This window comes from Ictalurus punctatus, chromosome 15 (genome assembly GCF_001660625.3).
Source record: "Ictalurus punctatus breed USDA103 chromosome 15, Coco_2.0, whole genome shotgun sequence".
In the NCBI taxonomy this organism is placed as follows: Eukaryota; Metazoa; Chordata; class Actinopteri; order Siluriformes; family Ictaluridae; genus Ictalurus; species Ictalurus punctatus.
In genome coordinates, this window is record NC_030430.2 from 21,127,727 (window position 1) to 21,150,418 (window position 22,692).

At 38.8% G+C, this 22,692-nt stretch overlaps 2 protein-coding genes across 3 annotated transcripts; one reads left to right on the forward strand and one right to left on the reverse strand.

Moving 5' to 3' along the window:
* The first annotated feature begins 7,378 nt into the window (after positions 1-7,378).
* birc5b (baculoviral IAP repeat containing 5b) lies at positions 7,379-10,783 on the forward strand. 2 transcript variants are annotated; one of them, XM_017486486.3, is made up of 5 exons: positions 7,379-7,547; positions 9,402-9,511; positions 9,784-9,898; positions 10,000-10,085; positions 10,191-10,783. In XM_017486486.3, the coding sequence occupies exons 1-5, from the start codon at positions 7,422-7,424 to the stop codon at positions 10,336-10,338; spliced, it is 585 nt and encodes a 194-aa protein (XP_017341975.1). In that variant the 5' UTR covers positions 7,379-7,421; the 3' UTR covers positions 10,339-10,783. The 2 variants fall into 2 exon arrangements, with proteins under 2 accessions (XP_017341975.1, XP_017341976.1); XM_017486487.3 differs by having other exon boundaries at positions 10,194-10,783.
* Positions 10,784-19,715: 8,932 nt separating this feature from the next.
* neurod4 (neuronal differentiation 4) lies at positions 19,716-22,395 on the reverse strand. The gene is made up of 2 exons (XM_017486593.3): positions 22,215-22,395; positions 19,716-21,329 (listed from the first exon to the last, which is right to left on the reverse strand). Exon 2 carries the CDS (start codon positions 21,321-21,323, stop codon positions 20,271-20,273), a length of 1,053 nt encoding a protein of 350 aa, XP_017342082.1. The 5' UTR covers positions 21,324-21,329; positions 22,215-22,395; the 3' UTR covers positions 19,716-20,270.
* Positions 22,396-22,692: the final 297 nt, after the last annotated feature.

A 22,692-nucleotide genomic window follows, 5' to 3' on the forward strand; every position in this document is an offset into this window, starting at 1 on the left:
CCATCAACATTCCACAAATCAGTGTCTTCGATGAAAAATTTCTATACAAACTCTAGTTAAGGAAGCTTCCAAACCACACATTAATATGGTAGCCCACACACTATGCATGACTTTCCTGGAGAAGGGCACAGGGCTGTATTTTGGGCCAGTAAGCACATTTCAGCAGCCGGGTGCAGGGAGGGATAGAGTTACAGGAACACAGTGGCAGTCCTGTGCCTTCTCTGAGTCTGCCAAACAAAAACAGATTCCAAAAGTTAACAGCATAAACCTGCCAGCCACTCCCAGAGACAGCGCGTTATTCTGATATTGTCTGATTGTGACAGGATTCAAGATTGTTTTATTGCCGCACAACAGTGTTGGTGGTAATTGGGTACAGCTCGACAGTCAACAATGAACTACACAGTAAAGTGCAATACTGTTTCAGAAAGTGCACATTTGAGCGCAAATGCTGGAGTATTACATATACACCATAAGCTTCGGCCAATTTCAGCCAAACATTATCGCCAACAAATTGTTAATATCATGTTGGAATGATCATAATCATATATTAAGTCATGACTTGTATTAAACTTTGTATTAATATTGAGAAATGACTGTCACTGCAATGACATAGTTGCACAATTAGAGTAACTTTGTGCGCTTTGATCAGTGTGTGTCTCATAAAAGGAAACAATAGTCACAAAACCACAGTGTCCGTTCTGTTTTGTTAGTCCCAATTAATTATTAGTCAAGTTTAATCTCAATTTCTAGACGTAAATTTGAAATTTTTGAGTAGCATGCGCACGCTGGAAACAGAATCCCCGTCTGTCGTTCAGTACTCAATTTCTCCAGCAGAGGGATACATTTGGTTTCTATCGTGTTATGACACGGTACATAAAATTAATAACTTTTGTTTTGTCATAATCGCCTATGACTATGTTTACATGGATAGCAGTAATGTAATTATTGACCTTATTCTGAATAAGACAATATTCTGATTAAGGTGTTTACATGAGTTGCTTTTAGAATATTCCTTTCATGTTCCTGTTTTACATGTTGTAGAACATAAATCGATTAACGGCACACGTCATTACGTCCCCACGCCACGCCGTCCGACGTTCCCTCCAGAATTTTTTTGCATAGAGTTGGTCTTCGTTATGGTACCATATACGGTTTTGGGTGTTTTTATTTTTAATTTTGAGAAAGCTTCAAGTGCAATTAATTATTTGTCATGCTATACATGCAAATGGACGACTGTTGTAGCCGTGGGCTGCGTCCCAAACCGCATACTTACCTACTATATAGTAGCCAAAATACGTGTATTTAACCTACTATATAGTAGGTAAGTACGCGGATTGGGACGCAGCCGTGATCTCTTGTTTGCCATCAGATGGTTGAGCACTGCCATATGTGTACGTGTCCTGTCGCAAAATGCGGTGAAAAACTCCCACACGACGTTAATAGTGTGATTAAGCTGTGTACATCGATAATGCGACTAAAACAGGAATACTCCACATGTCTTTTTTAGTCGATTTGTGTTTACTTCGAGTATGACTTTAATCAGATTAAGGTCATCAATAATCACTGTTTACATGGTAGTTTCTTAATCAGAGTATCGCCTTAATCGGATTAATATCGGATTATTGTTGTCCATGTAAACGTACTGTATAATAACACAAATTACTCAAAACACTTGTAATGCAATTCAGCAGGTAGTTGTTGAGTACAACACTGAGTATGGTTCGCTTGTAGGTTACTTTATTTAGAGTTCATTTGTTGTGTTCACATATGCAAAAATAATGAGTCTTGGATCTGAGATCACACTGGAGCACTGAAATGGACCAAGTGTGAACATCTGACCCAATAAGGTCTTACATAGTTTTATTCAACTCTGACTAGTGCCGTCTCAGTGCTGTGAAGTGGACGTAAGCCAGACTGCAAGGATTCAAAGAGATCATAAGACCTTAAGTAGGAGAGAATCTGAGAAGCAACCACTTTCTCCAATATTTTAGCCAAGAAAGGTAGATTAGAAATTGGGCGGAAGTTTTTTAAGATCTGAGGGTTTCCAAGCTAGGCTTTTTTAAAACTCGAATGACAGCAATAGTTCTGAGTTCTGAAGGGATAAATCCAGGACTAAATATTCTATTGATGAGGTGGGAAATAGGCACTGAGAAAACAGGCAGGCAAAGCTTAAGTAAGGCAGTGGAGTCAGGATCAAGCTGACAGGAAGTAGAATTAGATTTACTAATTAACTCAGAAACAGCAGATGGAGTAGTGGGAATGAAATCAGTAAAGGTACCTATCTGGCAGTGAGTATGAAAATCCTGTAGCGAGTCTGGAGGGACACTTGATCAAAAGAGTTTGTAAATAGAATCAAGCTTATTTTGAAAGGGGTTAAGGAACGACTGACAGAGTTCAGAAGTGGCAGAAATTAGGGGGACAGGAGAATTCATGAGTTGATTAACAGTAGAAAAGTATGGAGCCCCTAAAGGGACATAATGGTGGGAAAAAAATTGGGGGGGGAATCATTTCCTTATAAAACTGCACTAATTCTACCTGAGACTGCTTTTTTTTTTTTTTTTTTGGTGATCACACCAAATATTGCCTTTGTTTCATTTATTACTGTATACTGCTCTTTACAGTATTTTTGTTAATGTAGAAACATTTAATTTCAGTATTTTTGAAGGCATCTTTGCTCTACAGCATTTCTTTGCATGTGCCTAAGACTTCTGCACAGTACTGCATATATATTGCAGCATCACTGTGCTGCTGTAGTGACCCCCAGTTGACGTAACCGTGATTCTCTGTGCCATCCTCGTTTAATGTAAATGTTGTTCTGTTAGATTATGTTTTTTATGCTAGTGCATAAATGCAGTTCGGTGCTTATTTGTGTTTTTTCGGCATGTTCTTTTGTGCTCGCGGTTTCTAACTGCCTGGCCTGTTACTGTGTGAGCTGCCAGTAAAAGAGCGAGTTGTTTTTTGTTTGTTTTTTTCAATGCTTTTTTCAACGTTTTCAACATAAATGTCTAATGAACAGCAAGGTCAACTGATTTGTTTCAGTTTTTATTTCCTGGAATGAAAGATGTGCTAAATTGCATAGAACGTAGCACATCTTGTATCAGACCAACCAATTTGTAGGCGAGCACAAATACTGGAACATGTGACTGACAGGTGTTTCTTGTTACCCAGATGTGTCCTGTTACATTGATTGTTTAAACAATAAATAGCTCTGAATATCTACTCTTGGTTTTAGCCTTCAGTTTCACCTGTGAAGACTGCATTTGATGTTCAAAAGGATAAGCCAACATGAAGAACAGAGAGCTGTCTATGGGAAAAAAAGCAAGCCATTTTGAAGCTGAGAAAAGAGGGAGAATAAATCAGAGGCACTGCACAAACATTGGGCATAACCAATACAACAATTTGACATTTTTAAACCACTGGTGTACTGAGCAACATGCACCGAATGGGTGCAGGAAATAAAAATAAGGAAATAAAAGCTGAAATCCTAAACTCTCATCTCATATCCATCTTTTGTCTTTGGTGTATAGCACAAACAAATGAACTGGCCTTGCCATTCCAATAGTTTCAGAGAGGACTGTAAGTTGTATTACAAACAGAGTTGTTTTTGCTCTTGAAGTTTAACTCATTTACACATGACTTACTTAGATTTTGAGCAGTATTACCAAGCAAATTATATGAGGGATAACGTAGGATGAATGGCAGTGTACACTGTTAAACAACATGTACACACAGTATTTGAAATGAAATCATTCCATTGCTGATAGATTTGTACATATACTCAAACTTAACACATGAAAAAAGGTCTTCTCCTGCACACCTTTAGTAATAGCCTCTCCCTGGTTGAGCTGGGTGAACAGAACTGAACGCTGAGCCACATCGTTATCAAGCTTTGGATCTTCGTCTGTGAACGGAGATGGTGGAGGAGGAGGAGGTGGAGGTGGAGGGCAGGGAGTAGCAGGTTCAGCTGTGAACAGGGATGATGGAGCTACAGGACCCTGTAAAAACACTGCAGCAGTTAGCTACTGAGAACTAGGGTTAGTGAATATCTTCAGAACTGGGTGTTCTGACCTAAATGTGAAACTCACACACCTGCCATAATAATTTATGAGTAATTTTATCATGAGTACTATGAATACTAGTACTTTCAAATTTATTTTTTTATTTTTTTTGCCATAAGTATTTGTAGTTCAATTTGCAGCCAATGTCATATGTGGACTTCCTTCTGAGATCAATAAAGTTATCTATCTATCTATCTATCTATCTATCTATCTATCTGTCTATTTATCTATGGTCACAATGTCTAAATGAGAATAATCAAAAACTATTTTGTCTCATAATAATGTATCATATTATCTGAAATAATGATCTAATAATAAATATGTTGTCAAGTAAATGTATTTTGGGTTCAGACTTGGTATTAAAGCACACCTATTATGGTTTTGAAATGTGCCTAATTTTGTTTCAGAGGTCTCATACAATAGATTTACATGCATCCAAGGTCAAAAAACACTTTAATGTGCTCATCATTTAAATTGCAGTGTTAACATTTTTCCGCCCAGTGTCACAAACGACTCGTTCTAAAGGATTTATTTGAAACACCTCCTTTCAGAGAGCATACTCTGCTCTGATTGCTCAAACGTCCCAGTCTGTTGTGATTGGTTGCAGTAGAAAAAGTTACACATTCAACACATGAATAAATGACAGCGGATTAAAGTGACGACAACAACAACAGCAACAACAACAACAACATCAACATCCACAACAAAGCATGTTCATAACTTTAGAAGATTTTCTTTCTTATTTGTCCTGGTAGCAAATTCCCTGATAAGGATTGTAAAGTCCAATCTGTGCAGGATTTCATATTCATTTCCTCACCAATCGCTACCAGACTAACAATCACCAAATCATTTACATCCGAAACAAAAGACCTTTCGAGGGGGAAAACACCAGCCATGCTCTTGCCATTTCTCAAATTATCATCACAACACTGTTACTTTTTATTTTTGTTACTTTTTAATGCAAATACTTATTAATATCTTTATTATCCAGGCATTTTACTATCATTTTATTATCCATGACAATACTTGCTAATGCTAACTCTAGTTAGCATGCTAATTCTGTTTTGGTGGGGGAATCATTAAAATCTTATTCAGCTTTAACTAATTAACTGTTAGAAATATAATCTTGACAAATTTTGAGAAATCTTACCTAATGCACCTTTATCTAACTACATTATTACATTAAATTAGCTAAAACTATCATGTTTTCGCCTAGTTAATTGATTTCCAGGCAAGCAAACCATGGGACTGGGCAGCACACTAGAGCTTTTACTTGCTTAGTCAGTTAGCTAATGCATTTATGATTTGTCTACCATTGGGTCAGTGATTGTTACCTTCTAGCAGCTTCTAGATCTGGGCAAATCCAAATAGCAGAAATTGTTCCTAATTCTGTTCCTAATTTTTAAAGTATAACTTATTTTTTGTTAAATTGTGTTTAATCAAGTTTATTGACTGGATTCAACAACTGCCCTTATATTTCCATTATCAGTGAGCTTCAAGTAAACAACATTTCCGTATTTTTCTCAGTATAGAAATTCTTTTTTATAGTCATCACGTACACACACACACACACACACACACACACACACGCACACACACACACAGGAAACAAAATCTTTATGTGGGTTCAGTACTTAATTTCTCCAGCAGAGGGAGACATATACAAATTCATAATGTAATTTTAAAGGAGACCTATTATCCAAATTCACTTTTACATGGTGTTTGAACATAAACGTGTGTTGGCAGTGTGTGTACACAACCACCTTAATATTCCCCATAAATCCTAAACAGTGTCTCAAAATGAGTCGGTCGCGTTTTCTCTCCAATGTGACGTCACATTGTTACAGGCCCCGCCCAAATCAGAATTTGGGGGATCAGAATATTGTCTTAAGCACTAATTGGACGGGACTAGTTTTCTAAATGTAGTTTGAGTTGCAATTCTTGTCTGTGATTCCATATACCGATTCGGACGGGACTAACATCTCCATGTTTATTACAGAGGTGGGAGGGTCTGTTTACAACATCTGGGCATTGCAGAAGATCACATGCTCTGGATGCGTGTATTGTGTGCATAAGTACTTTTAAATTTAAAAAGTTAAATTTCTTAGTTTTTTTATTTAATTTTAATTTACCAAAATTACTTTTTTTTAAAAAAACTTACTAAAATAAACTGCACATGATTTTATAGAACTGGCTGCTCATAACAAACCCACTGAAATAAAGACGTGATTACTTGTATAATTAAAACATTATATAACTGAGTGCAAAAATGAAGGTGAGTAATCACCTGACACTGATATTACAGTGGCCAGTCTTAACAGTTTACATGATTTGGCTCTTCTTGTTGATTTTATCTTTTATTTCTTCGCCGGGTAGCAAAAACCCATACATCCATACGGAATTGCGCGCAGCTTCAACAGTAGTTCCCGTTGGCCAAAACACACAAACAAAATCGCAATATTATCTGCAATCACAGACATTCGCATTCGGACGGGATTCGATTTCTCAGAGGCTCACCGAGTTAGCCAAAAAACAATAGATAATTTGCTCCGGAATTTTTTTTTATAGCGGTTATGTGAGAAAAACATTTGCGAATGAGAAAAAAAAAAAAAACAGCGGTTGTGTGATTCGAACAGAATTAAAATTGCAATGTACGTCTGTGAAACACAAACTTCTGTAATGTCCCCCTGGAAAACTAGTCCCATCCGAATAGTGCTTATATCTGAATCGATTGATCGGATTGCGGCATTAGCCTATTTGACTCAACACTAATTAGAATATCGCCAAATCCCCATTGATTTTGTTATATTGATGTGCGTGTAAACATAGCCACTGAGGTGCCTCTAATTCAGAAGTCTGGGTTAATAGAGAAATACAAGTTCCCAAGTTGTAATTATGACATTGTGGTGCCTTTGAAGCACTTTCACCTCGTAATTATGACCTGAAGACAGCACTAGCTACTTTGCCTTGAAAAGAGTTGGGAACAACTGTTACAACTAACCCCACTCTCCCCTATTATCAGTCATGTCCTTGCTAGGTTCCTGTAGCAAAAACAGTCAATACAATTGATTTCCTCAGTGGTTCATTCATTTTTAAATACAATGAGTTAAGTACTTCATGGGCAAAAAAAAAAAAAAAAAAAAAATAGAGCTCAAGAAACGTGACTCATGGCTTTAATAAGTTAATCCATGGCCACACATTATTGAAAAATAACCACCATTTTACCTCAGCTGAACCATATCAATCATGGCTGCTTAATTAGATCCGCCTTGCTTGATTAACTGCTTTTCTGACAGCACAAAAACGTGTTTTTTGAGGCTGTGTTTTCATTATAGACGGCTTTTATTAAACGTGTGTGTCGTTATGAATTATTCAGACGTTATTGCTGCCAGATTCTTGACTTTTGACCAAATGTACAGCTATGAGAAGCGTTTACAGACGTTTGCAGACTGGCCTTTTCGTGAGGATTGTCAGTGCACACCTGAGCAGGTGAGTTACAAAACACCACTCACTGGGTTGCTAGTAAATAAAACATTTCGGCCATTAGTTTAACGTCCTGAGCGCTGGTCTTATTTCACTCCATGCATTAATGAGTTGGCTTCGTGCTGTAATCTTTACTCTGGACAGTACACTGATTAGCTCTCTGACAGGTGTTGGGTTTTGTTGTGAGTTCCCTGTGGTTAAACACTGCTAATAAACAGCCCCATATTTCACCCCAAGCCCAGCTAAAATGACTTCACGTATATCCAAGCGCAGTATAAGTATGTTAATGTCCTACTTGAGCAGAAATGGCTCAAGTATATCAACATCTTTTTACTTTTGAGATTGCTTACTAGAATATCTGAATATACTTGAATTTGTTTGTGCCAAGTATAACAATACAACTCTGAAAACTGGTTCTGGGTTCTCATTTGTCTTCAGTAACCACTGGTTAAGGCCATGGTGGATCCTGTAGCCTATCTTGGGAACACTGGGTTTGAAGCAGGAATACACCAGTTCATCTAATTCACACTCTTTCACAGCGCGCGTGTGTGTGTGTGTGTGTGTGTGTGTGTGTGTGTGTGTGTGTGTGTGTGTGTGTGTGTGTGTGTGTGTGTGTGTGGTGGGGTTTTTTGTTGTTGTTGTTTTGGGGAGGAGGCTGAAGAACTTCGAGGAAACCCATGCAGACATGAGAACGTCTAAAACTCCAAACAGACCACAACTCCAGATCTAACCAGGCACCTAGAGCTGTGAGGCAGCAAAACTACCCTCTAACCACTGTGCTGCTCTGTTTCTACTTATTTCTGCAGTTGTTTATTAGGTTTATGTGATGTAACACTTACATTAAATTTAAGGCATTTGGCAGATGCCCTTATCCAGAATGACTTACATTTTATTTAATTTATGCAACTGAGCAGTTGAGGGTTAAGGGCCTTGGTGAAGGGCCCAGCAGTGGCAGATCGGTTGTGCTGGGATTTGAACACTACCTTCTGATCAGTAGCCCAACCACTGTGCTACCACTGCCCTGAACCAGTAGAGCCTGCACTGTGCTTAGAATAATTTGATCAGACTTGTTTGTGGTTTTTTTTTTGTTTTTTTATCAGCTTTTAAACTGTGTATTCAAATCTATGAAATAACTAGTGAACAAAAGGCAACCCAAGTGTATTTAAGTTCTTTCTCAAAGTATGCTTGCATTCACCCTCTTGGCTGGCTTGATATAAGTGCCCTAAATGTAGGCAGTGTGTGGCATGGCAAATATCAGTTAAAAAGTTATGTAATGTATGAAAATTTAATTTGTAGCTCATTTAATTTAAGCATAATGACACTCACTTTTGGAATGAGTGTTGCATGTCTGTCTATGTCGCTTCAGTCCCTCAGGATTTTGCGATTGCAGAAATGAACGCAAACGCCACAATATTCTAAGGCACTTGCAATTTTTCAAAATTGCCACAGATTTGGGTCAAGATGCATCATGTGACGTCATCACAACCCGCGTTCAGACAAATGAACTGAAGAGGGCTGTCAAACAGCTAAAAGGCTTCATTTACCAACGATCACTGTGAAATAACTGTGTGCAATTGCAATTTTGCCAATTAGTTAGTTTTCTGCAAACAAGTGCAAAACTGAGTTGAACTGTAAATTTTGGGAAAAGCTGCAGCAAAATCAAGCATTTTTGGCTGCAACAATCGCAAAAAACTGAAATCCTGTACAGACTGTATTATATTAACCTGTACTGATTCTGTGAGGCTTGTGTAGTAATGGTGTACTTCAGAGTAAACGCAAACGTACAACTAATGAACTTGGTGTAGATGTATACCGTTTTTACTAGTCCAATAGAATTGTATCTCCTTTCTTTACCTACAGATGGCCAAGGCAGGTTTTGTGCACTGCCCTAGTGAGAATGAACCTGATGTGGCTTGCTGTTTCTACTGCCTCAAAGAGTTGGAAGGCTGGGAGCCAGAAGATATTCCCTGGTAGGCCTGCCTTCATTAGCAGTGAATAAATCACCATCCCCTGCTGTCTTCAACACGTTCACAAATTAGAGCAGGGATGTGCAATATGTATGCTAGAGATCTGATCTGTAGCATAGAGGGGTTTTTTTTTTTCCCTGTTTTTAAAACATAATTAACTACATCAGGTGTTTTTGGAGCAAATGAATCGGTAAGATGGCTATACTCTGGACACAGTGCTATATCTAGGCTGTGTGAACTTTGTTCACTGAAATGTGCTTAATCTGTGTTCAAAGGTTTGAGCATGCTAAACGCTCTCCAGACTGTGGATTCCTACAGATGAAATCCCCTGACGAGCTCACTGCTGTTGACTTTTTCCGTCTTGAACATGGGCGGATGGTCAATTACTTGGTAAGAAAGACTGCTTGGAAAAATACTTTTGGTCTTTATTTTAAAGATGGCATAAGTTTGAACTGCCACTCAGTGTACAACTTCATCCTTTCTCAACTCAGAGGAAAATGGCACACATGAAGATCGCTTACTTCCGTGACCAAGTGGATGTCACCAGCAGAAATCTGAGACTACTTTTTGAGATCTTGTAGTTTTTTTTATTCTTATTTGTAATCATTTGAATATTAATAAATATTGTCTCTTCAAGTCCATGTTTAATTTGGCTCAAAAATATAACCATTTGCTGTCTCAGCAGGCCACATGGAGGCAGTGTCATGCAGGGTTCTTCACTTGACCCGTGCAATGTGATGAGGGGGGCACTGAATCCTAGCAGTATTTGCTCTGCCTTCCCACAAATCCTGACCAAATCCTGCAGGCGCCTAACAGAACTGAATAAATGAAACGTTTACCACATTTTTAGCCATTTAGCCACACTTTTTTTTTTTTTTTTAAATTTATTTAAAAAAAAAAAAAAAAGCCCCCACTCATCCAAACCTTGACCCTGGGCAGATGGTCTTAAGCTCCTCCCCCTCAATACCAACTGTTGCCCAAGCAACATCTGTCACTTTGGACACTGTGTATAGGAGAAGACGCAAACACATCCCAAACTAATGCTGCATACTTCTACGTGAAGGTAGAACATGACATTTTCCTGGCTAAGGCAGTATGGCATTCAATTTGGTGCAGAGGTTTTTACACATGCTACATCTAGTCATCTCTGTGACCTTTACACAGGACTATCTTACTAGATATCAATTTTACCTTCATGTAATGAGTTTGTTTTTTGCCTTTTTAAAGGTGAATTATTCTGATGGGTTCAGCATAAACAAAAAATGCAAAGACAAACAGATTTTCTGTAATTATTTGAGTACGACCATGTTTTTGTGCAAACTTTATTGGAGTGTATAAGGCAGTGACTCTCAAAAGGGGTTGTGGAAAAACATAACATCTAGGAAATGTGTTAATGTTGGAAGCCCACCATTATTTATATGTACAACAATTTTTGGTCAACTATAATATATTGACAAATTCATTTAAAATGGGTCCTGAGCAGCAAATGGAAAAATGCAATAAATTGCCAAAGTACCATACACATTGAAGTAATGTGCCTCACTTTTTTTAATGATGCACATTTTTTTAACTATTAAAAATTTTACAATATATGAGGTTACTTAACTCTAAAAGGTCTTAGAACTCCTGATATTTACGTCCCAGGCAACATTTTCCAAGACAAATGTAACATATAGCGTTCTACTAAACGTTGGGCTCAAGAATACATTTCAAATTGCATTAACTGAAATGCAACCCTGTAGATCATTATGACCTTTTTATTATACTGCTGAATGAATGTGTACTTTCTGTATCAGACACATACTTTATTACAAAGATGCACCTTACATCATCGGGAGGAATTAAACACAAATTCCTGTTCTGTTTTTATGCTGGTTTGTGACATGATTTGCTTCACTTCATAGATGAATAAAAGGGGGGGTGGTCTTGGGGGAGAAGTAGGATTAGAAGTACTATCCCATCTCCCCCTTACTCTGCTCTGGATTAATGTGTAATGCAGCTCTTTGGATACAGAGCCTCACTCAGCTGCTTAATTCTGCTTTATCCCCTCAGTACAGAGCAAATTGAAAAATACAACATTTTGGTGGAAAAATGATGTAACAGGAAACCACCATATAATCACTTAAGAAAACATTTTTGTAGTTGGAGACACGATGTAGAACACCAGCCAAGTGCAGCAGGTGCTGTGGATTTGTGCAATATTTAGGGTGTATGTTAATCAAGGAATTAGCGTTGGCAGTTAGTCTTTGGATTCATTTTCATCCCCATATATGCAAAATAATATGCACTAACCACCTCTGGCTGATGAGTTTGACGAGTGCCCGCACTTCACATACTGGCTGGTGAGCAAATCATTTTGCTCGGGCGAGTGTGTGGCATATGGACAAACGGACAGATGTTCCCAACAGAAAGTTTACAACCTGAGAGCACCATTGGGGCCCATCTGTTGCTGTGTGCAGGTCCACCCTCCCAGTCCCTCAGCTCTCATCTTACACTGGAGGGGCCTTTCCCCATCTCCCTCACCTCCACTCAACACCCCCCCCACTTCAACCCAACCCCATAATCAAAGCCATTCAGTGCTTATTACATGCGGCGCAAATTAATGATGAGGGGCTCACCTGGAGGTGTAGGGTTAAACTCACAAGAGCACGTGAGGTCACTGAATGAAGGCTGTGCGCTTGTGGCTCAACAAATGAGCATGGTGATTTTAGTTTTAGGAAGTCGTTTAGAAAGTATCAGCAGTTTACTGTTAAGTTTGTTGTTTTTTTTTTCTTTTTTACTTTAAAAATGTACCAGCTCTGATCCATATAGATGGATCACATTTGAAACATATTTAAATATATCGAACATACGCATTAACCTTAAAAGCACAGTGTTTTAGCCTGTTGTTGATGCATTTATCCTACTGCAAAATCTTGAATTATTTACCAAACATCTCATTGCAGTCTTTGATTGTAGATGAAATATTTAATAGCTAGCCAAATGTCAATGTAGATCAGTTTTCAAACACGGACGAGCAAGAAGCTTGTAGACATGTTTGTTGCCCTGGGGAGCTTAAAAAAAAAAAAAAAAAAGTCACAAAAAAGCAGGGTCTGATCTAATTTTTTTTCCCCCAATTCATTTTTTTTTTCCACATGTGCATCTTCTCATGTGATTTTCATTTTACTCACATGATCACGTGACATGTATGTGATTTTATTATTTTTCCCCCCATAAGGACAAAACACTTTTATTATGAATAGATCCTACTTCTTCCATCATTATCCACCCTTGAAACTGCACACTGTTTGTATTAACTCCATATATATTATTTTGTTCCCATATTATAACCAACCTGCTTGATCATCATTATACGTACAAAATTGTTAATATACAAGATGAACATAAATGTCAATTGTAGTATCGAAGTATAGAGCCAATCCATCAACTTTTCCAGGTGACTGTATAAACTCATTATCATTCTTAGTATTTTGTATGCTCCAGGCAAATCTAGGCAGATACTGTATTCCAGGGTGTGTGTAGACTATAATCTATAGTACTCCAAATCCCGCTGCGACCTCTTGCCCTCCCCTTTTCCATTTCTTTCTTTCCTTTCCATCGCTTTCTCTTTATTTCTCCATTTCTTTGCACGGTGAGCAGCGTGAGCAGGACGGAGGACTCCCTCTCTCACACGGCCTGGCCCTCCTACCTTGCCTTCTTTTTGTGCCTCCATCCATCTGTCCCTCCTCTCCAGCCATTGTAGAGGCTCAAAGCTGGGCCACGTCCACAATGCAGTAGGCGTGTGGAAGGGGGGAGGCAGGGTAAACACGACCGCATCACCATCCCATTAGAAGCTCTTTAACTCTGACATCCTAGCACTCTGGCAGGGGTCTGTGCTCACGGCCTGGACTCAACCTTTTAGCCTCACCTCACAATATCGCACTGCAATGCCTAGTCGTAATTCTTCTCTAACTCTTAACTGAAAACTTTCCCTAATATAAACTATTATACAGCTTTCGCTGCCGGGTTTATTACTTTATGAACCACTCTGATGAGCAATTTAAATCAGCAAACAGCTTGCATCATTTGGTTTAATCAAAAATTTGGCGTTTTTTTTCTTCTGTCTCATATTTGTGAGCAAGAGAGACAAATGCTTGCAAACATGAATAAATGTGACATGGATGTGAATCTTCATCACACCCTTTGTCGTTTTTCTCTTTCCCTGTCACTCCAACTTGTTCTTATCCTTTTATTTCTGCCTCTCTTTGTCTTTCCTTTCCCAAAGCTCCTCTTCCCTCGGGCCCCACATCTCCCTCGTTTCTCCTCGCAGCTGCTCCCGGGGTCTCGCTTGCTCCATCTCGATTTCACTGGGCTCCTGCTCTGGCACCTTGGCCATCTTTTTCGAGAGTGTGCGTGAGTGCGAGTGACCGAGGAGGAGGGAGGATCACAGTGTTAGCAGCAGCTTAAAGGCAAGGGATTAAGGCAGCACAACCACTGATTAAAGCCTTCCAGCCTCCTATGGCCCCATTAATACAATCTTAATCACGATGCTTTATCCCTCATCTCGCCCCTGTGGATCAGGACCTTTCATTTACTGGGAGTTTGTGTTGTTTGCCCAGTGGATTAGTGCCACAGAGAGACAAAAAAGCAAGGGAGAAAAAGAGCGAGAGGTTTGAGACTGCACTTTAATGTCCAATCGCTCTTTCTTCATCTCTCCTTCACTTTTTTATTTTTCTTTTTTTTCCCCATCCTGTCTGCCCAGTGGAACAAAACGAGACTCCAGGAAGGGAAACTGGTTTCATGAGGATATTATGCTATCTAAAATGTCTTTTTAGCACATAAACCACACATCTGCACTATTGTAGGTTTGTGATGAAGCAAGATAAGGGAAGGTTTTCTGATGACCACACATGATAGGATTGTTAAGTTATAACAATTCATTTGAGTTAAAATATTTTGTGTTGGTTGTAAATAGTATATGTGGAGTGTGGGATAACCGAGTTTCCTGTGCCATACAGGTCTTAAAGGGTTCTTCTTGTTTTTTTTTTGTTTTTTTTGTTTTTTTTGTTTTGGTTTTTTTTTTTTGGATATTTAAGGGTCCTTAACGTATGTAACTGAAGGTTATGTACAGACTTGCATAACAATAAAAAATAACAAGGAACGAAATGTATAAATTTAGGTTTACTTTATGCTTTAATCTAAAACCACAAAGTGCTTTATATAGTAAAAATAAAACGGATATTCATGATGGAATGGAAATTAAAATCCATAATTTAATAATTACTACAATTTAATATAAATAAAATAAATACTGTTATTTAATTTAAGATAATTTAATAATGTTAATAACTATGTCTTGAAATATAATACAATAAAAATTATTTTTTAAATGCTAAAAAATAAATTACAGTCCACTGACTCATACAGTTCATGTACTTTGTCCAAGAAGGACATCTTCCGTGTTGCAAGTGATCCTACAGGTAAACGGACGAGAGTAGTTAATGTGGTTTATATCGCATTAAGTGCTAATGTCATGAAGTTCTGCGACATGGTTAATGCAGAGTGTATCACATTATTCTCAAGTTTGTTCGATAGCCGAAATACTGAGGTGAAGTGTGTAAGGTGTTGGCCCACCAGAACAGCTTTAATATGCCTTGGCACAGATTGTACATGTCTCTGCACCTATAGTAGATGAAGGTATAGGTCTGATGTCTGTGAAGACCATAGCATATAATTTACCTAGTTTATGTTGCTTGTCTGTATATTTATTTTTGTGGGTTTTTTTCGATTTCAAAACTGATCATACATGATATCTCTCTCCATCTTCCTCTGTCTGAAACTATGTGAACTGTTTGAGAGGTGGTGCTGCAGCAGGCAGAGGTCACAGTGATGGCAGCGGCTCCCCTGGGACGAAGCCACAGGGCAGAGCCTCAGTCAGCGCAACACGTTTCTGTTCCCACCTGCTTTTGAGCGCCCGTGTCAGCACAGTCAGAGAGCAGCTGATCACTCGCAACCTTCTCCATCTTCTCTGGTGAGAGTGCCTACACATGCCACAGCTCTTTTGTCTTTAACTATGAAAAGACTATTTAAAAAAAAAAAAAAAAAAAAAAAAAAAAGGGTTAGAAATTTTAGAATGCCTTTTGCTAACCAAACTTCAGAGACAGTTTTTGTTTAGATTTATTTTTTTGTATAGTACTATTTTTAATGTAATTACTGTATCTAATTATAAATTACATAATCGTGATATTCCATCTTGTCATATGCCAAGAAATAGTTTTTAATTTACACATGCAAGGTACACATACAGTTCTCGCTTCCAAAACTTCCAAAGCACAAGTCAAAGCCAACATTGCTACCATCTGAATTTTAAATCACTATATCAAAACTTATTTATTTATTTATTTATTTATTTATTTATATGTGTATATATGTGTGTCTATTTTCTTCTAAGATTGCTTTGTTAACCAGAGCCTAGTGAGAATTTTCCGAGCACTGTGACCATTCTGATTAATACAAACTTTCCAATACAGTCAGAATGTTTGCATATTTACATAGTGTTATTTACTGTATGTACAATCCTGTAAAAATACCCTTAAAGTTCATTAAAATATTTTTGATTCAAATGTGTACCTCGCTTGCACACAAATGAAATGTTACTTCAACATAAATTCATCTCTTACACTTTGCATAACTTGGGTATGGTTGGTACACGTGAATGAATTGGTTTACATGAACACCATTTTAAAGCCGTTTGCTTCGTTTTGTTCAAATTTTATTCACCGTGGGGTAAAACCATATTTAATGAGATTTGCATACACCATTTTCTTTATTTGTTTTTGTACAGCCAAGATGATTTGCTAATGTATTTAAAGCCCTGGGATAAAATCAGCATGAACCTTTTTTTTTTTTTTTAAACACATTTACCCAAGGTCAGGATCAAATGATGAAATAATTCAAGCTAGTAGATTAAATTTTTGTTTAATTTCAATTTAGTGTAAGCAATGAAATCATGTTTGCAAGATTAATTCAATATTTTTATGTAAACCTCACAAGGTCAGGTCCATAAGTATTTGGACAGTGATACAATTTTGGTAATTTTACCTCCACAATGGCTTTGATATGACACAGTCAAGGTGTTACTGAAGTGTAGACTTTCAGCTTTAATTCAAGGGATTTAACAAAAATATCACATTAACCATTTAGGAATTAAAGCCTTCATTACCTGCCATTTTCACAGGCTCAATAGTAATTGGACAATTGACTGGCAAGCAGTTTCATGGCCTGGTGTGGTGAATATCACAGTGAATATATCAACCCTCAGGCCCAGAACATTTCTATTACTATGTTGCGTGTACGTACAAACTTTTGAAAAGACACCGTTTGTCAGTGGTGGAGCTAAAATGAAATGAAGTGAAATAATGAGGAAGGAAATTTGAAAGCTGTGTTTATCTCCAAAGCAACCAAGTTATTCACAGTTTCGTCAATCTACTGAATGTGCTTCTAATTTCATGAATAATTTTGAAAACCTGAGCTCAGACTTGAAAATGTTTGGTGGCTTGTAACATCAGTTTCAGTTTCAGATGTTCTTCTGAGTTTGTTTGACTTGGCGTGATTCTATGCTGTTTTATTTTATCTTATTTTTATACCCAACCCATGATATATCCATTTCTATAAAACAAAGCACAGTTAGCCATGCTCTGTACCCATTAGCTACATTACATTACAGATTTTGGCAGACGCCCTTATCTCATTTATACAACTGAGGGTTAAGGGCCTTGAACTCACAACCTTCCGATCAGAAGTCCAACGTCTTAACCGCTGAGCTACCACTTCCCTAGCTAGTTATCCTTGCTCTGTACCCAACCCTCCTTCCTGTCTCTTTACACACCTGTCTGCCTCTTTCCGTCTGTGGCCATGTGGAGTTATGTGTTCAGTGCAGGCGATGAGAGGCAACTGAGCTGCTGAAAAGAAGAGAGGACTTGGAACTGAATTCATTTACCTCCCTGTTTTGCATACTGCATCCTCTCTCTCTCTCTCTCTCTCTCTCTCTCTCTGTCTCTCTCTCTCTGTCTCTCTGTGTGTGTGTGTCTCAGCTGTCTCTCAGCCCCCCCGCAGCTCTCCCAGCTGTCTCAGCTCCCCGAACGAGCAGCTTCACAACAATGCAGGTCGAAGGTCAAGAGAAAGAACAGGCTGCACTTACAATGGACCAGTGGCGCCCACTAAAAACAATCACTCCTTTTTTTTTTCCTTCACTTCTCTTGCCATGCCGGGGCTGGAAAAGACAAACCTATAGAGATGTCTGTGAACGGGCTCCACTTCATGCACAACAGCCTGCCCTTCTTTTAGAAATGCCTCAAATAAATAATGCATGCGTACTAACACACACACACACACACACACACACACACACACACACACACACACACACACACACACACACACACACACACACACAAAAACACTTGTTCCATTGTTTTTCTAAACCACCTTCACCCTCCATTACCCTTATTTTTGATCGAAGTTGAAGAACCTCCGTGTTGACCAATATCAGCACAAAGCAGCACACAATCAGTGGTTCTTGGGTCGATTGCAGTGATGTACTGTAAATGTGTGGGCAAAAAAAGAAAAGGCAGTTGTGGAAGAGCAGAATTGTGGTGCTATGTGATGATCTCCAGTCTCAGGATTTGAAAGGCATGAGTCAATGTTTTCTAAAGCAGCACCCTGGCTTCCTCGGCATGAGCGAGTACTAACAAAATGCATTATTAAACATACAAGTGCTACGAGTTACCTTGTGTGGTGCTGCAACATTTAATTAATTGAACATTTTGGTTGCAACAAAGGGGGGGTTAAATCAATTTGTTCACTTGTTTCTCTGGTGTGTAGCCACTTTATGTAATTCTCCTCGTTCATGCACTTCAAGTAATTCTAGGAAATGTCCTGATCAGGATGCAGTATATCTTACATTATTCTCCCATCTGAATGAAACATGAAGTGTCTTTATAATTTAATTAGACCAACCTTCTGGTTGCAAAAACGGGGTGTTAAATCATTTTGTTCGCTTATATATTTCTTTCTTATAATTCTCACGTTTGTGTTTTGGTTATCACTTTGTCCTGAGATGCTGGGAAAATAAGAGTGAGAGGGAAAAGGGCCTCCGTGAGAGTCACCTGTTCTGCAAGCCAGAATTCCCATGGCTCCCAAAGGCCAACATGCCCTGAGTTACTGCTCGGTCCTTCAACACAACACTCAGCATCTCAGATTTTTGTTTTGGAGGACCAGCCAAATGTATTATAAAATTTCCAAATTCTCATGTGTTCCTCATGTATGCCTTATGCCTTATGTTATGTGGACATTTGGTCCTCACAAAGGACTGGGGACATCATGCATACATTCATGTACACTTGTACACATTTGTGTCTTTACTATCCTTGAGAGGACCTAATACAGATAATTCGTGCAGATAAATCTGACCCTGACCTCAGTTTTGAAAAGGAAACTTTATTTATTTATTTATTTATTTATTTTTAAATAAAAGCTGCACTACTTTAAAAAAAAAAAAAAAAATGTGATAAGTACCCACAAGGTCCATCCTGTCAGATATGCAGATCCTTATGGGAACATGTGGTCCCCCTCACACACTTTCACTTACAGTCCATGTTATAACCTTGGGCATTTTATTTTGACACTTTATGATTTCCACTGCTGACAATAGGCAGAATATTTAATTTACCCATTGCTTCCTTTTTAGCTACTGATTGATTTCATTTATAATCTGTTCTGTTTACATGTTTTTTACTGTCTGTACACTAACTAAAGGAAATTCTCATGTTCTCAGTGCAGGAGTAGTTGTATTTCTCGTAGGGTAAAAACATGTTTAATGAGACTATATGTTTACATACTGGATTAACGATGCAGTTTATTTTTCCTACAATATCAATGGTATGTCAAATAAGGAAATCTACAGGAGATAGAAACGGTGGTATATAGTGATATCTTTTACTCTCCACTCTCTGTTTTTTTAGTTTTGTATATTCAGGGTGTTTTTTTTCTAGACAGTATAAAAATAATAATAATAATAATAATAATAATAATAATAATGTGAACAATACTGACAAGAATGAAATGGATGACCAAATGATTTGTATATAATATAAGAATATTTATTTTAAGTGCGAAATCGGTATTTACAAAACATTTTTTCTCCCGAAATGACAAATACAGTGGAAATGGCACAAAAATACATACAAAACACAACCCCAAAAATAATCCAATAAATAAATTAAATACTTTATGAGGAATGGTAACAAGATGATAAATCAGTGCGGGCTGTTTCTATAAAATCACACAGTCAAAATAAATATTAAATACGACTATAAATAAATGCATTTGTACGTCTTTGTGGCAAAATGTATTGCTTTTCAAGGGTATTTATCGAAATTGGCTTTTCAGCAGATGGAACGTCATGTAGATGGTTTAGAAAAAAATGAGTGTATGGAGAAGTGGGGTGGATAAGCCTTTACAGCATATGCGTAAGGAACATCTCTATCTAGTTAGAGGAGTCAATATCAAGTATGTGAAAGAAAAAAGTCCAGAAGAATTCCCAAGCCAAATCAGTGATCACAAATGCAAGAATAAATTAATCAAAATATGTATCTCTGCAATTCTGCTGGGTCAGGCAGGCCGCAGTTTCCCTCGCAATGTTGCTTGTGTGTTATCAACATGCCTCCTTAAATCTCTTTTCATTCTGGATACATGTTCTGAGGTTTGTGGTAGCCATGGCTGTTCATTCGTTGTAAATGGAGCCCATCTGTGAGCTCACTATGTGTGGTGTAGCGAATGACTCAAAAGTGATGTCTAAAGGTAGATCATAACGGGATCCAGGGAACAGTGCATGGCCCTGAGGCAATACAGCCATGGAGGATGCTGGGTAGTGGTGAGAAGACAGATAGTGGGCTGGGTGTGTGGGATGTGGAGTGTAGTTCCTCTCCGTGTCAGGCTCTTGCTTTAGGGCGAAGTTGCCACTGATGCTGAGGGGTGGCGTGAGAGGGCCATCGTAAGGCGGCGTACCGTTACTACACTCATTGGGTGAGGGATTCTCATACGTTGGTCCTTTGAACCCCTTCAGGTGAAGAAGGTGGGAGGCCTCCAATGAGCCGTAGGGTGGGCTGGGAAGACCAGGTGAAGGGAAACTCAAAGTGTGCGTCTGCTGAGCGCCCACTGCTTCCAACGGTCCACTCTTCTCGTCCAGTTTAGTCAGCAGCATGGCTGTAGGACCCAGCTGGATGCAGCCGGCCACCAGGTTGCTGGTGGGCTGTGAGAGCCCTTTGCAGAGCGTCTCTAGAAAACCATTACTCTCTGGGGACTGGCCATTCTCAAGAACCTCTGATAACGCCCAGATGTAGTTGCGCGCCAGTCGCAGTGTCTCGATCTTGGACAGTTTCTGTGTCTTGGAATAGCATGGCATGACTCGTCGTAGGTTGTCCAGGGCGTCATTCAGTCCGTGCATGCGTGTGCGCTCTCGGGCATTCGCTTTGACTCGACGGGCACGGAAACGCTCAATCCTAGCTTTTGTCATCTTCTTCTTCTTAGGTCCCCGACGTTTTGGTGCCTTTTCCCCATCTAGTCCACACTCTCCGTCCTCCTCTTCCTCTTCCTCTTCCATGTCCTCACTGCCGAGATCCATGGGGATGCGGCTATTCCTTCTGTTCAAGTTGTAGGGGTCTCCTATCTCTGGTGTCTGCTCCCCGTCTTGAGAGCTCAGGTCTTCCTCGATCCAGCCCAAAGAGCTGACCAACTCAGTCACATCTCCAGGCTTCCCGTACGGTTTGGTCATCATTGTGATCTGAGGGCACAGAGGCATGCAGACGTTAATGCAACAAATAATATTTAAAAGAGCATTTGGATCAAATAAATAAAATGACATTTGAATATTGAGTGAAATATTACCTCATTCAATATTACCAGGGTCTGACACTGACTAATTTGTGAAGTGAAGATGCTATCGGGTTTCAGCACTAAACAGCGGACAGCTCAGAGCTCAAACTGCCTCCAAGGAAATATTCTCACCAAATTCACCTTGCTGCTTTGGCTTCACAGATATTAAAAGAACTGATCATGCACGGCATTGTTCATCTCCTATGCATGATATAACTAGAAACAAGTGTCCACTGGGACAGAAAATAACAGTTGCAACTGAACAAAATGGGTTATGTGAATTCGTTTAACCTAAACTGACCTGACACAGCAGCATGTTAAAAAAAAAAACAATAATAATAATTTACATATATATAAATCATTTTTACAGGGTGCCTTGTCGTTATCTTTCGAGAAGCTCTCCATCTAGGACACGAGCGGATTTAGGCGGATAAAGCGCTCGCGGATTTAATTTCTGCAGTCTCTAAAGCAAAGTCAGCAGACAAGCAGACTGATGAAACTCGGATAAATCGGATTCGCTTAAGACTGTTGAATAAAAAGTTATTGGAAGTACACGGAGATCCTTGTGCATGTTTGATTTGTGCTTATTATTATTATTATTATTATTATTATTATTATTATTATTATGCGCAAACACATAGGCTAAGCAGTGAGCAGGACATTTTTTTTTTACACTGTGATATCAAAGACACTCTACTCTGAAGTCTTATAAACATGTCATATAGGATTATGCAATTAATCACAGTGCATTTTACATGTTAATAAATAATCAATTCCAGGCGTAATCTCTTACCTGTTTGGCCTATCACACAGTTCCGTCCAAATGTTCTTGAAAATTCCGGAAACAAGCACAGGTTTGTCAGCTTCTGTTAAACCTCGCAGTAACAGATTCCCAGGTGAGTAGCGGCTCTCCCTCAGCTCTCCATGCGCCTCTGAGCGTCTCTCTCTCTCTCTGTCCGAGACGGGATTCCGTTTTGACCTTTCTAGAGAAGCATATAAGCCCCGCCCACAGCCACACCCCATCTTATGCGCGTGGCGGGCTCGTGGCTACAAGTTTGATGAGTGTCACTCATTCACCGGGCTTTGTGTGTGCGCGCGTGCGTGAGAGAGAGAGAGAGAGAGAGAGAGAGAGAGAGAGAGAGAGAGAGAGAGAGAGAGATATTCGGAAACAGCAAAACTTCGTTAAGAAAGATTTTACTGTTTATCAAGTCTAATGATACATTAACATACTTAATTAGTCAGTGCATTGGAAATAGATTATAATAATAATA

Bases quoted from the DNA above. Each gene is read 5' to 3' on its own strand.
- birc5b (XM_017486486.3), top strand. From the start codon at position 7,422: ATGAATTATTCAGACGTTATTGCTGCCAGATTCTTGACTTTTGACCAA. The intron at 9,512-9,783 runs GTAGGCCTGCCT...CTGTGTTCAAAG, and splicing joins GAGCCAGAAGATATTCCCTG to GTTTGAGCATGCTAAACGCT. The intron at 9,899-9,999 runs GTAAGAAAGACT...TTCTCAACTCAG, and splicing joins GGCGGATGGTCAATTACTTG to AGGAAAATGGCACACATGAA.
- neurod4 (XM_017486593.3), bottom strand. From the start codon at position 21,323: ATGATGACCAAACCGTACGGGAAGCCTGGAGATGTGACTGAGTTGGTC.